The following is a 14,754-nucleotide window of genomic DNA, read 5'->3' on the forward strand; positions in this document are numbered from 1 at the left end:
ACTCGAGTGTTCGGTCCCCGACACGAAACCGGAACTCAGCAAGACATGAGTGCCGGGATCCGAACACCACGCTCCAACATGAAACAGGACACGCAGACAAGAGCGCACGGCTCGAGCAGTCTCGAAGCCGCGCACTCACATGAAAACAATGACATGAGGAGAGTATCAGGGCTCTGTCACAAAACCATGAATACCACTAGACTGAAGTGACAGAACCCTGACAATCCTCCACATGCCAGCAAATTCCTCACAGATTCACTCAAAACAAATTAAGTGGTAACAAATACAGCGCAGACTGATTCTGATTGGAAGCCCCTTGCATCCGTTCACAAAAGCCACAGCTGCACGACCACACCTCTGTGAAAGCATTACTCAGCCACTGTACACAAATTCATATAGTACAGCCATTGTGTTATCATAATCAAAACCAATTGCGTGCTTAGTGCCAAGGTGTTTTTTTTTTTTTTTTTTTTTTTTTTTGTCAGCTGTGATTAAAATGGCCCCATGGTGGTTAAGATTTGGTTAGAGGGATTACATGTGATTAAATGTGATTGTGCAAGAGTAAAGCCCAGGCAGTTGTGAGCTTTGGAAGAAAGAAAATAAAACATTAACAAGGAAACTCCGGTAAGGTACTTCTGTACATAAAAGAGAATTTATGAATACAAGCTATGCATAGTGCAAAGTGCAGTCAGACTTTGGCTTTTTTCTCTTTGTGTATTCTGAAATATTCTTAAAATATTAGCTGTGTTTTTATTTAAATAGATTTGAAAATTTTAATTATTCCTCTGATGCCAAAGCTGAATTTTCAGCAGCTATTACTCCAGTGATGTGTGTCATATGATCCACTTTATTTGGTGCTTGTTAAATGTATTATTATCAATGTGGAAAGCAGTTGTGCTGATAATTTTTTTTTTGTAGAAAAAGTGATAGTGTGTGTGTGTGTGTGTGTGTGTGTGTGTGTGTGTGTGTGTGTGTTCTGTTCTGTGAAGAACAGATAGCTCAAAAGAACAGCATATATTTTAAATGACTGTCCAAAAAAAAAAAAAAAAGCTTATAATTTATCAACATTTAACATTTTGAAAAATGTCTACTTCAAGTTCAAATAAATGGCTAATGTTTGTCTAAATGGATTTCATTATGTCAAAAACTTGAAAAAATAAAATAAATAAATAAATGTTTTTTTTTATATAATTTTCACACGTCTCTATTCGCTGGTACCTCAAACATAAAACCTGTTTAATCTGTCTCAACAGGATATGAGGGGCAAAGTGCAAGCAAAGACATGGAAATATTAAGAACAATTCTCTGCTGAAACACTTCAGCTAACCGTGAAAATTGAACCCGCGTCAGAGAGTGATGGTGGCTTTGAATAAATGAATTCACTGAAGAAAAAAAAAAAACAAGATTGCATATTTTTTACTTGATTATGCACAGGCAAAGTGCAATAACTACAGTGAGCTGGAAGCAATTAGAAATCATTCTATTGTGTTACAGGAGACAAAAATAAAAGAGGAGCCGAGAGAAAGATGATCGTAATCTTGAAAAGTCTGATGCTGGGAATTGTTTAAATGAACAGATAATTGTTTGAGGATGAAAAAAAAGAAGCAGTGTCAACACAAACAGATGTACATAAAAAAAAAAAAAAAAAAAAAAAATACACCTATTAAGTCCAAAGCCTGTAATTATCTCCTATACAGTATAGTATAAATCTCCCCCTCCCAGCGTCTGATTATGAATAAAGGGAAACGAATGTTGCTTCAATCCACTGGATGGGCTTTAGGAGTGATTTTGCCATGTTTGGGTTTATAATAACGATAAAAATCTCTATATTTTGCCGCTTTTTAATCACACTAGCACATTCATCTCGGAATGATTTGGAATGTAATTTGGTGGGAGAGGTAATCAGGTTTTGCGTTAATTGACTTTACGGCCTGCAGATAGAAGGGTTTTTCTGCTTCAGTAATTACTGCCCGCCATTCTCCCGTCTAGCCAGGTCTGCCTGTTGCCGTGCCGACCACCTCCCGGTGCGTATTAATGATGCGTGAGGTGTGCTGTGCCAGTGGGGAGTTACACAAAAGGAAGTACTGGCGCAGTCGAGCGCGCAAGACACACGAGATTCCAGCGTTTCCACAGGTGCTTCACGCACAGGTACGTTCTTTCGGCACAGCAGACGCAGCTGCCATCAGTATCAACAAAGTCTGCAGCGTAGACAGCTTTATTGATTAAAACCGCAACGTTTTAGCGTCTAGTTGGTGACCAAAGTTGCCGAAGGTCAAACTTTGCCCGCAGTCTCTTTCACTCACTGTCAATAAATGACTGTAACTCACTGTCAGTGTGAATGTATCTTCAGTGTAGATGTGTGTCTCTCTGCCTTGCGTCTCTCTTTGTCCTTTTCTCTCTCACATTATTTGTGATGCTTCAAAAACTCTTTTGTATCGCTCCTCCCTGATATAAACAGACTCCGAGCGCAGATGTTTTCCGACGCAAATACAAACAGAGCGTGAACTAGAATACATGCGGCACTCTCAAAGCTCCTAAATAAACAGAGACAAAGACGCAACCAAAGCATATCAACAGACAGAATTATGTCATCAAGAGCTCATGATGCAGTCAAAATAAGAATTGTGTTTGACATTTCTTTGTACATCTAAGCTGAGAGATGCTTTTTTACGAGTTACACCAGTAGGGGGAGTGGTTTTAAGAACCTGATAGTACAGCTAGCAGTAAATTGCGTTCTTGAAACTCATTCACGTCATAGGGCACTACAGAGTGAAACAGGACACATCATTTAATTTCATTACCCAAAGATCTCTCAGGAAAAGCAACATTGTTTTTATTTTTGAAGACGATACAGTAATAAAGCTCCTGCTATGACGGCTAACAGGTTTTTGGATGTGGTCGATTCACAAGACAATCAGATCATGAGACTGAAGGCATTGTGTTTTGAAAACTCAAGCGCTCACTTTAACGCATGAGGCGAGAAGAATGCAAATTCCAGCTCATACAGTCAATAAAGGTAGTGTCAAAGACTTTAAAGGGACTTCTGGTTATTCAGGGTATATACAGCAATCCTTAAGTTAAATTTACTACTTTTTAATACCTTTTTCACTACCTTCAGAATATTTTTTAAAACCATCACGACACTGAATTGCAAGTGTTAATCAGCGACCTTTCTATTATTTACACAGATTTTGACATATATAACATACAAAAAATAATAGATTTAGAGACTGATGTTGACAGCATATTGCACATTTATTTCACTTAGTAAATAAAAATAAAACAAATACCATAAAATGTGCAATGGAGAAAATGGATAGACCGAACAATAAGCCTGCCTGTTAGTGTTGTCACGGTACCAATATTTCAGTATTCGGTACCGATACCAGTGAAAATCCACGGTTCTCGGTACCAATTTCGGTACCAAAGCAAAACACAAAAATTTGCTAATAAAAAAAAAATAACTTTTTAGCACTAAAAATAAAACCAATGCCATTCTTTATACTTATTTAGAATTGTGTTTAAAGTTTTTCTACAAGTTATATAATTATGAAAAACAGTAAACAAGTTTCACCCAAATTTAATTTGTCTTTTAATTTATCAAATTTAAACACATTTAATGTTTGGTAAATAAAGGGGATTTGCTATTAAAATTAAAACATGGGAGAAATATTGAGATTTATTTATTTTTTTAAATAAAGTTTTTTTATTTTTTTGCAACAGTGGTAGCAGTATCACATACGTTTTACTAAATAATAGTAATATTTCTAGCACAATGCCCTTATGTAAAAATTTTCTTTTAGGCCTAATGAATGCATATTTGTCATTTTGAAATTTCTATTTGCGCATTAGCTCCGCCCACTACCAGAGAAACCGGTATGTCTTCTGCTTTTTCGAAAATGAATATGAATAATTCTAAATGAACTCCATTATTTTGACAGGAGAAGACAACAGATGCTGAAATTAATGCAAGCGTCATGCGCTTCAGTCTATGTAGTAAATAAACCTGCACGTCTCTGCCATTCATTAATTCACACAGAGACGCGCAGAACACGGATTCATATTTCAAACAACTTTTGCGGCTTAACATTTACAGATACTGGTCCATATGGAGATTTGATTTGATTAATTTATGCTTTCACAAATTCCATGACTGTCCATATTAAAATGTAAGTTTCATTTTCATGACTGGATTTTGAGATTCCGTACTCGTTTTCTGCTTCGCGGAAATCATAGCGCTGTATGCGTCAAGAACCAGGTTTGAACGGGACCTCGGTACTACTGGTCGTTAACCCAGCTATTAGAAAACTTGCATTTGTCCATGAAGACGACGATGGTTGTCCAGTCGTTGAAGATATGCCTTGAAGCAAGTCTAAAATAAAACGTAAGCCAGCCACTTCTGTTGAGCGCGAAGTGTTCTGAGATGATGCCGAACGACCACTGAATATGACGTCAGCATCAAACATACAGTGAGACGGAGACGGAAGATCTTTGATTATGTGCCCAGATATGCTAAAGCCCATATAAACAAACTAACACGAACGCAGATAGAATTTCAATCAGAATAAGACACCTGATAGTCTGGAAAAAATAATACCTAATTTGGAAAAAAATAATACCTCTGAGACCACATTTAACACTTTTAATGGCCTTAAATTTGACCATTTTGATTTATCACTTTTTAATACTTTTTAAAACCCCGCGGACACCCTGTTATTAATGAGTCGGCAAATACAAACACTGATGTCAAAATGCTCTCAATTGGGTTGAATAAATACAATATGAGATCTAAAATATGGTTGTGAGAGTTGTGTAACAGACATTGCGCATGTGGGGGGCTGCAGATGTGTGACTTACGGGTTTCCGTAGTCCCAGACAACACACTGAGGATCTGTTGTGCCCTGTGAGGAGCAAGAAAAAGAAACACAGAAAAAGTTAGGAATGAGTACAAAACAAGATAAACTAATTAGTGTTGCATAACAGAAAAGCAGAAATTAATAACAATTAATAATGTATGTGTGTGTATGAAGGGAGATGAAGTGATAGAGGACATATTTGAATTGTATTGATTTATTTAATTGATTGATTTATTCAAACCAGGTTGCATCTGCAAACAAACAATTTCAGGCATTTACTTGAAACATATGTTTTCACAGTCTGAGAGGTAACCGTTTGTGAAATGTTTCGCTTCAGAAAAGTGTCTACCATATTTCCGCCACTTGCTTTAATGATTTGTTTTATAATATGGATCTATTAATGTATTTTAAGTGTCAATAATTTGTCCAAATTATGGGTGACACTTTACATATGTGCTGAATGCTAAATTTTAAACAATTAAACAAATCAATTGAAACAAGTATATAGTTTCAATAATTATAATTATTAATACAAATAAAATGTAGGGGTGAGTCGATCCAATATTCAGTATAGGTATTGTAACCAAGATTTAAAACTGTTAAAAGAAAAGGCTCAATAAACTATCGCACAGGTTTACTATGCACTATGCTAGAGTGACCATACATCCTCTTTTCATTCTACTTATGAGAAAACTTTCATGGACTTTTATATGAACTGTTCCCTCCTGGTGGATTGACCTGTCCAGAGCAATCTAAGAGTCCTTAATCATTTTCAAGAAACAGCTGAAAACACATCTCTTTAATCTTCATTTGACCCTCTAACTGTAGCAGGTGGTAACTGCTTTTAACACTAGCATTCCCGGTTCTTTCTTTCTACTTTTATTTTTATTTATTACAAATAAGGACCTTCTTACACAAGCATTAACTTTTCGTTTTTTCTGTTCTATTGACATCTAAAAATGACCCTCTAACATTCCCTATTATATTTCTATTCAATCTAATTGTTTTGTAGACCTAACAAATATACACACAAACACAACAACACTAAATTTTAGGTGAAAGTGTTCTTGTTCATTTTATTGATCATATGTTGCTGCCTCATTGCTGTGCTATACATTTAAAAGAAATGTTGTTTAATTTTATAGTAGGCCCTGAATACTTATATACAAATATATAACTTTTTTCATGAATGTATTTTACAACCATACAAAGAGCAATGTGCAACATTTTACCAGATTTAATCTAACACTTATTCACTTTTATTTGTTCCCCTTTTTTTTCACTAAAAGTTAATATTTTATAAAATTATTGTGCACTTATGATTTTTGATGTCCTTTTTTCTTTACGAGAAGGTTGTCTATATTTAGTATATTTAGATTGTAACACACAAAAGAGTGATGATAAGGTCAAGGTTTTAAGAAATCTGTAACTCTCCAAAATGTGTGTTGTAATCTCCTTTTGTGTGTCAGTTGTTACTGTTCTCTAATTTTGATCACTGTTTCCCACAAACACATTTTTCAAATATGTTAATATAACAGTGGTATACCTACAGCTAATATTCCTTCAAATATTTCAGAAAGAAAACAATTATTTCTACATCGTCCTCTAATTTTGATCTTGTCATCAATTTTTATGGATTGATGAATCTAATTTTGATCAACAATAAACAGGCTGGTATAACACCACTTCTTAAGAAACCCCTTTTAGAGAACTACAGACCCTTCTACCTTTCATTGCAAAAACTATTGAACGAGTTGTGTTCAACCAAGCCTCTGCCTTTTTCACACAGAACAATCTCCTGGACAGCAACCCGTCTGACTTCAGAAAAGGACATTCGACCTAGACTTCCTTGATGTCAGTTGCTGAAGCCATAACACTGGCAAGAGCGGCTTCCAACTCCTGTATAATTATCTTGCTAGATCTGTCCGCTGCTTTGGATACAGTGAACCACCAGATTCTCCTGTCAGCGCTATTGGAAAATGGCACCTCAGGAGCCGCACGCAAGTGGTTTTAGTCCTACCTCTCAGATAAGTCCTGCAAGGTATCTTGGAGAGGTGAGGTGTCCAAGTCACAACAACTACTGGGGTGCCGCAGGGTTCAGTTCTTGGACTACTTCTCTTATCTATCTAAATGGCATCACTGGGTACTGTCATTCAGAAACATGGCTTTTCATATCACTGCTATGCTGATGACACTCAACTCTACCTCTCATTCCATCCTAATGATTCATCATTAACTGCTCGCATCTCGACCTGACTAAGAAAGAACTGCTTGTGGTTTTAAAAAACCCATCACTTTGTCAAAATTTCACCATCCAGTTAGGCTCATCAACCATAAACCTTGAAGTTTCTCAGACCATATTGCTAAAACTGCCCGGTCCTGCAGATTCGCGTCATACAACATTGGGAAGATCAGCCCTTTATTTTAGAAAATGCAAAACAACTCCTTGTCCATGCTCATGTTCTATCCAGCCTTGACTATTGCAATGCTCTATTGGCAGGTCTTCCAGCCACTTATATAAAACCTCTACAATTGATACAAAATTCAGCTACAAGAATAATCTTTAATGAGCTGAAAAGGATGCTCGTCACACCTCTATTCGTCATTTTGCACTGGCTACCAGTAACTGCTCGCATGAAATTCAAGACATTAATGCTTGCCTACAAAACCACCACCGGCTCTGCACCCCTTTAGCTAAATTCATTACTTCAGAGTTATGTGCCCTCTAGAAGCTGGCATTCTGCAAGTGAATGACGCATTATTGTGCCATCTCAAAGAGGCAAAAAGTCACAGACTTTCATTAACTGTTCCCTCCTGGTGGAATGACCCTCTCTCTCTCTCTCTCTCTCTCTCTCTCTCTCTCTCTCTCTCTCTCTCTCTCTCTCTCTATATATATATATATATATATATATATATATATATATATATTCATGATTTGTGAGTCTGGGATGATGCCCTCACTGTATGACCAGTGTGAGGCTCTAATCAGGATTCAGTGGTGCATGGCTGGATGAACAGCTCATTATTGATTCATCAGCGAATCAACTGGTCTAATTGACTAATTTGTCTCGGCTCAAGTTATGCCTATTATGCCTTTTTAGGAGGAGGAATCCAACATGGGATGTTATGACCTGAACAATAATCACCTCTGACCTTCTGGAGTCCAACAGACTCCCACAAGGGCTGCCAGAATCGGGGGGAGATTATACATTTTTATATGGTCTCAGTGAAGTGTATACCTCCAATAAAAATTGATTCAGCGTGATACAGACACTATAAAGGACTTTTTAAACATGTCATTGACCCCAGGTTCTTAAACAACGGCACATACTGGAATGGATCAAATGATAGAGTCACATTCTGACAGTTGACATGAAGTAAGTGTTTGAATGACAGATGGTTGACACAGTCCACTCCACAACAGCCTTAGAGTTGTTTTCTGGACGGAATAACAGTCTGATCAGCCCAGAAACACCCACGCAGATCTTTGCTAAGGCCAGTTTTAAGTTTCCAGTATGGACTCATGCCATTTGATTGGCTCGAATGTACTTATCAGCAGCACAGATAGATGGCTTTGGTGCTCCCATTAATAATGAGAACAAATGACCGGAGCCCGTTTTGTCATTGCAGGTGGTAAACAAAACCAACAAAACATGCAATTAAATACATCATTTCAATTTGACACTCAACTAACTTGCAGCCGGATGCTTTGAACATCAGTGATCAATAACCAATTTAGATGCCAGTACGCCCGTATTAAGACTGATGAATAGGGAGGATCGCTAGCCAATGACGCAGCTGGAGTGCACTGCCTCCATTCCCAGCAGCCTATGGGTCAGGATGGCTCAGGCAGGATGTCTTAGAGCAGCTGTCCACACAGAGGACAGGTCCTAACACAGAGCCTCAGATGCCCCCTTCCATGTCCCAGACATCTGCGGCCAGGGCTCCACTGGACAATCTGGACACCGACCCCTGCCAAAGTCTTTCATATACAGATGGGACTCACCCAGGATCACAGCTGAGAGGGGAACGACCTAAGTACGACGTGGGACATAGAAAACATTGATGAATCACATCCACTCCTGCATTTCCGAAACTCACGCCTCTGCGGTGGAGATAGCAGGTAAAGGTTGCCATGACGACTAGGGGAAAATTACAATGGCAGTGTTCTCCACACAGCTGATTTCTGCACTGATGTACAATCCAATCTGCAAGTTTCACACATTTTGCATAAGTCCTTGCGGGTATATTTTTATTACATTTTTCCCACATAAAATATTGAGAGACTTTATGTGCAGTACTTTATGTCCTGTGTATTTAGGGATTAAAGGTGTTCTATTCATAACAGAGGATTATTAATAGAGGGCCATTCTAACAGAACTGTATTTTGTGTCTGATTATGGTGTTCAAATAGACTCACTGTGCTAGAAAGTCTGTGCTCACTATTTCTCAGGCAATTTGTCACCATGAGTGAATGTTCATTGGTTATCGGTTTGGTGGTACATTTACAACCAAAAGGGGCAATATAATAATATACTATATAATATAATATGTATTTGCTGAAAATATTATATATAAAAATTCTGAAAATATATAAAACGATTCCTCTATTCTGCATATATACACTGCCGATCAAAATAAATTTGCACAATATTATCGGGATCTGCTGTTAATGGCTTAAAATGTAAACATCACCATTGGCCCAATGAGAAACATTATGCTGATATACCTTGCCGATAGGACAAATTACTCGCATGTGCTCCGGGTGTGCTAGTGATAAAAAAATAAAAATAAAAAAAAAACTTTTTTTTTTTAAAGATGCATAAAATAAACCAAAAGTAAAGACCTTAAGATTGTAATATAAATAAATTCAATTAATTATGATTTTTTTTTACAACAACAAATTAGCATCTTATAATATGACACTGATGACTGGAGTAATGGCTGCTTAAAATTATTATTATTAAATTATTTTAGAATATATATATATATATATATATATATATATATATATATATATATATATATATATATATATATATATATATATATATATATATTTATTTTATTATTATTATTTTTTTAATTGTACGAATATTTTAAAATATTACAGTTTTTACTGCATTTTGATCAAATAAATGCAGCCTTGCTGAGCAGGGGAGAGTTAAAAAAAAAAAAAAAAAAAGTTTACCAACCCAAAAACTTCAGAACGGTATTGTTTAAGGAAATAAAACTGCTTCAACTAGTCACCCAAGTGACTTAGTTAAGGAAAGGTATATCAAAAATATACTGATGTAATAGGCATATTTTTGGGGGGCATTTAATATTAAAGCCTGTTAAAATAGAAATAAAAGTATAAAGTACTTACATTGAGCAAAGGGGCAAGTTCTACTGATACCAAGGGCTCGGTGGGCTTGGGTAAAGGACGCACAGTCACTGTGAGAATCTTCGAGCTGATCACGAATGGATCTCTGGGAGGAAGGAACATAGAGTGAGTAAGATCCAAAACTAACTCTATTTAAAAACTACTGTACCAAATATAAATCAAGGCTAGGCAACATTCAGTATTTAAGAGTTGGCACCCTTCATGGTTGAATTGGCCACTGCCCACGGAATGCTCAATTAGAATCTGAACTGAAATGACAATATCATGTAATTCAAACCTGCAATTCAAATAAATTCAACACAGTCACACAACAGAGAACATTTATTAGTCGAAAAATTGTGTTGCAAAACAATAACATTTTAAATTTCGTCTAACTCTCCATATTTATTCACAGAGACTTTTCTCTGCTAATTAGACATATTTCTCAAAACTAAGTTAAATATTGCCAATTTACATAACTGAATACATTTTTTAAATCACATTTGTAGAGTAAATAATATTATTAATAATAATAAAACATAAATAAAATACAAAACTTCACGGGTGGCATTTCAAATATTGGTTAGAATAATAATGTACACTTAGAAGTTAAATACTTAGATGTTCATTACATTTGTACTTAAATCCGGAATACGGCTCTGACACTGTATGCCACATCAACTCCAATTTGATTCAACTGAATTCTGAATGGGACACAACCCTGGCAGGTAATCCATGACAGAGCATGATTCAATGGCTGAGTGCCACCGTTTGTGTGTGTGTGTGTGTGTGTGTGTGTGTGTTTTTTAAATCCATTGGCAGAGCTATTTTGGACCATCCTGCGCTGAGCAAATCCATATGTTTTTGATGTGTGTGTATGAGGGTGTGTGTGGTGTTATGGAGAAAGATACAACTTGTGTATCTGTGGGTGTTGGGTCACAGGGAGATACATTCTGTCACAAACAAATTGTGCATGTTAGCCCTCCCTGGGGCTGCGAGAGCAAGGATATGTGCTCTGCGCCAAAAAAAAATAATGAGAGACAAAGCAAAAGCAAACTAAAAACTAACAAATAGCCTTTATCCCATACATATTCAACGAGGCTCTGTCACAATCAAGCACACTAAGTAGCAATGACCTGGATACCCACGCTTCTAACATGGCTCACAATATAAAGACACAGAAGCAAACACAAGAAGTGATTGTCGGCACGCTCTTATGTTCCTCGGGTTGAGGGCTCTGACATGTTCAGTGAATTTGGACAGTGAACTTCCGACCCCAGCAGGGTTTGAGTAGGAGAAGATACTGTACATCTCTACATGCCCCCAGTGTCAGCTGCACAAATCAGCCTAATTCAATTCTCAATACAGACATGCTCTCAGTAGTGGTTGCACTGAGGGCAAAGGCAACACAGTTAACCAGAATATCTAAAAATGTAGCCTCACACATGCCCCCCCCCCCACACACACACACATTTAATTATTAATTTGAATAAATACATACTTAGAAAATAAATAAAAATTAAACAACAATTCTAGAGTAATTACATTTTACCTTTTAGTGTCCGTCTAGACCAGTGGTTCCCAACCCTTTTCAACTCACGGCCCACACAACCAAACACATATGTTTGCGCAGCCCACTGCAAAAAAAATTAACTGACCCCACTATTGTTGGGTTAATAACTTAGTCTTTATTGAATGAACTGTCAATGAACAGAAAACAACTCGGGCTGGTACCACTTGACACAACTGCTGTTGTTCTGTAACATATGCAGCAAAAATATCTAACATAAATTGGCGGTTTATCCAATAAATAAGCTCGAATAGTGGAAGCATAATTACAGTTTAATATTTATTTTTGTTATTTTATTATATATATTAAAATATATTATTATGTTATGACTTAGACATTTTTACATATATGAACAATATCATTATTTCTTTTAATAGTAATTGGCGGTCCACCTGCAATACCACCACGGCCCACCGGTTGAAAACCACTGGTCTAGACTAATAATGTTCCCCTGTGTCAATCTCTGTGAAAACAGCTAAGTCCGTTTGTTAAGGTTTTGGCCATGTAACAGGGCAAATTTGAGAACTTAACGGGTTATTTAATCAAAAAATCTAAATTATGTCCTAAATAACTCATCCTCATGTCGTTCCAAACCCGTGAGACCTCTGTTTATCTTCGGAACAAAGTTTAAGATATTTTATATTTAGTCAGAGAGCTCTCAGTCCCTCCATTGAAAATGTGTACGGTATACTGTCCATTTCCAGAAAGGTAAGAAAAACATCATCAAAGTAGTTCATGTGACATCAGAGGGTCAGTTAGATTTTTTTGAAGCATCGGAAATACATTTTGGTCCAAAAATATCAAAAACTATGACTTTATTCACCATTGTCTTCTCTTCCGTGTCTATTGTGAGATAGTTCAAAACACAGCAGTTTGTGATATCCGGTTCGCGAACTAATTATTCTATTTAACCGGATCTTTTTGAACCAGTTCACCAAATGGAACTGAATCATTTTAAACAGTTCTTGTCTCCAATATGCATTAATCCACAAATGACTTAAGCTGTTCATCTTCAGTGTTCATCTTCAGTTCTCTCTTCACAGCAGTTCAGTCAGTGTACTGTTTGAGTACATGAATTACTCCGGGATATTGGTTTGTTCAGAGGGAGAGTCAGCCACATTAAAAAAAGTTAACAGCTTAAGTCATTTGTGGATTAATGGTTATTACTATTTAAAACGATTCAGTTCGATTTGGTGAACTGGTTTAAAAAGATCCAGTTACATCGAATGATTCGTTCAAGAACCAGATATCACAAACTGCTGTGTTTTGAACTCTCTCACAAGAGAAACGGAAGAGAAGACAATGGTGAATAAAGTCGTAGTTTTTGATATCGAAATGAGGGTGAGTTATTAATGACATAATTAAGATTTTTCAATGAACTAACCCTTTAAGAGCCACGTCCTTTGGCAGAGCATTAGAATATCCATGGTATGAATCATGGGATTGACAGGTAGTGCAAGAATAGGAGGTATTCTTAGAATAGACAGCACTGCATGTCCATTTTAGTCTGCTGTTGTAAAACTAGAGCAGAAGACGTGAGAGTGTGGGAGCACAATGAGCCCACAAAAAACTGGCAAACTTTACCAGATTAACCATGGTTAAGCCTGTATGAAGTCATATGAACTGTTGGCCTCCCATCAGAATGGAAATGGTATGGTCAAGACCTTCAAATAAGCATTTTAGTCAAGTAAGCTCATTTCTAGACAGATTAAAACAGGCTTAATGATTTTTCCACTTTCATTCTTTGGATCAATTTCAATGTTGATAATTGTCCATTTTCTCTGCCAGCTGGTATCAATCATACAAGGAGTAACAGAATGAGTTTCCTTGAAACAGCTTTCAAAAATGTATTAAAATACACACTAAAAGACTGGACTTACTTTGGTGGGGGCATTATGAGGCCGAGGGTGCGATACAGGATGGCTCCAATGACAAAATATGGTGTGTCATCTGATTCTACGAGATATAAAGGGTCACAATGTCAAAACATAATACTTGAAATGTCCTAAATATCCCAGATCAAAACTCCATTAAATTAATTGAACCATAAAACAAGAGAAAATCTTTAAAAAAAAGAAATGTAGAAAATCTTAAAACATTTGATTTTGTACTAAATTAATACATTGGGGGGAAATAACTGAACATCATGTCACTGACCCTCTTACTCATATTCAAATATGAAGGAAAAACACATCACAGCTATTGGTAACACTTTATATTAAGGTGTACGTTACACGTTACTATTATAATAACAACTAATTATTCATAATTACATGCTAGAAACCTAAGCCAAACCCAAATCATAACCTGTATATAGTATTACACGTATAGTAAGTACATGTAGATAATTAATATTACTCATTACTTATACTGTATGTATAGTTACATTGTAACAAAGACACCTTAAAATAAAGTGCAACCCAACCATTTTATGATCACCATATATTCAGCTCCAGTTGAAGGAACTAAAAGCACAAAGCAAACTATAAGAGAAGGATATTTAAGAACACTCTTAAAGAGAGTTAGTACAAATCCTGACATTTAAAAGACAAAAAGGAGCGGATTCACAGAGATATGACCACTGATTCTGTTCCCAGGCCATCTGTCCACTCCTCCTTACTGGCTCTTTAGCCCTGTTTCAGAAGAACACATCTCAGTGCCTTTCATATCATTTGTTTTGTTCTCTCCTCTGCACGAGTGCCTTGCCTCCACATGTACCTCATCATCTGTTCTTTTCTGAGACACTATTTATCAAGGACCTCTTTCTTCTCCATCCCTCCTCACTCTCATCCAATTCTTCTTCTCCTTGAAACGCTGTAGACCTCCAGAGACACTCGTCCCTGAGTAAATGCCATCATATTTCACTTATGGAGGACATGCTATGGACACAAAGTGAAAGTGATACAGTAATAGGTGATGTGATGAGCCTAAAGTCCATATTTCATTGTTCTATTGTTCTCATG

At 36.6% G+C, this 14,754-nt stretch overlaps 1 protein-coding gene across 1 annotated transcript in view; it reads right to left on the reverse strand.

Moving 5' to 3' along the window:
* Window positions 1-14,754, reverse strand: part of LOC127935247 (adhesion G protein-coupled receptor B2) — a 271,317-nt gene that overhangs the window by 89,079 nt on the left and 167,484 nt on the right. Inside the window, exons 13-15 of the mRNA XM_052532945.1 lie at window positions 13,672-13,747; window positions 10,225-10,327; window positions 4,858-4,901 (exon numbers count right to left, since the gene is read on the reverse strand). Coding sequence (XP_052388905.1) covers window positions 4,858-4,901; window positions 10,225-10,327; window positions 13,672-13,747 — 223 coding nt within the window. The remainder of the gene's footprint in view (window positions 1-4,857; window positions 4,902-10,224; window positions 10,328-13,671; window positions 13,748-14,754) is intronic.

This window comes from Carassius gibelio, chromosome A19 (assembly GCF_023724105.1).
Source record: "Carassius gibelio isolate Cgi1373 ecotype wild population from Czech Republic chromosome A19, carGib1.2-hapl.c, whole genome shotgun sequence".
Lineage (NCBI taxonomy): Eukaryota > Metazoa > Chordata > Actinopteri > Cypriniformes > Cyprinidae > Carassius > Carassius gibelio.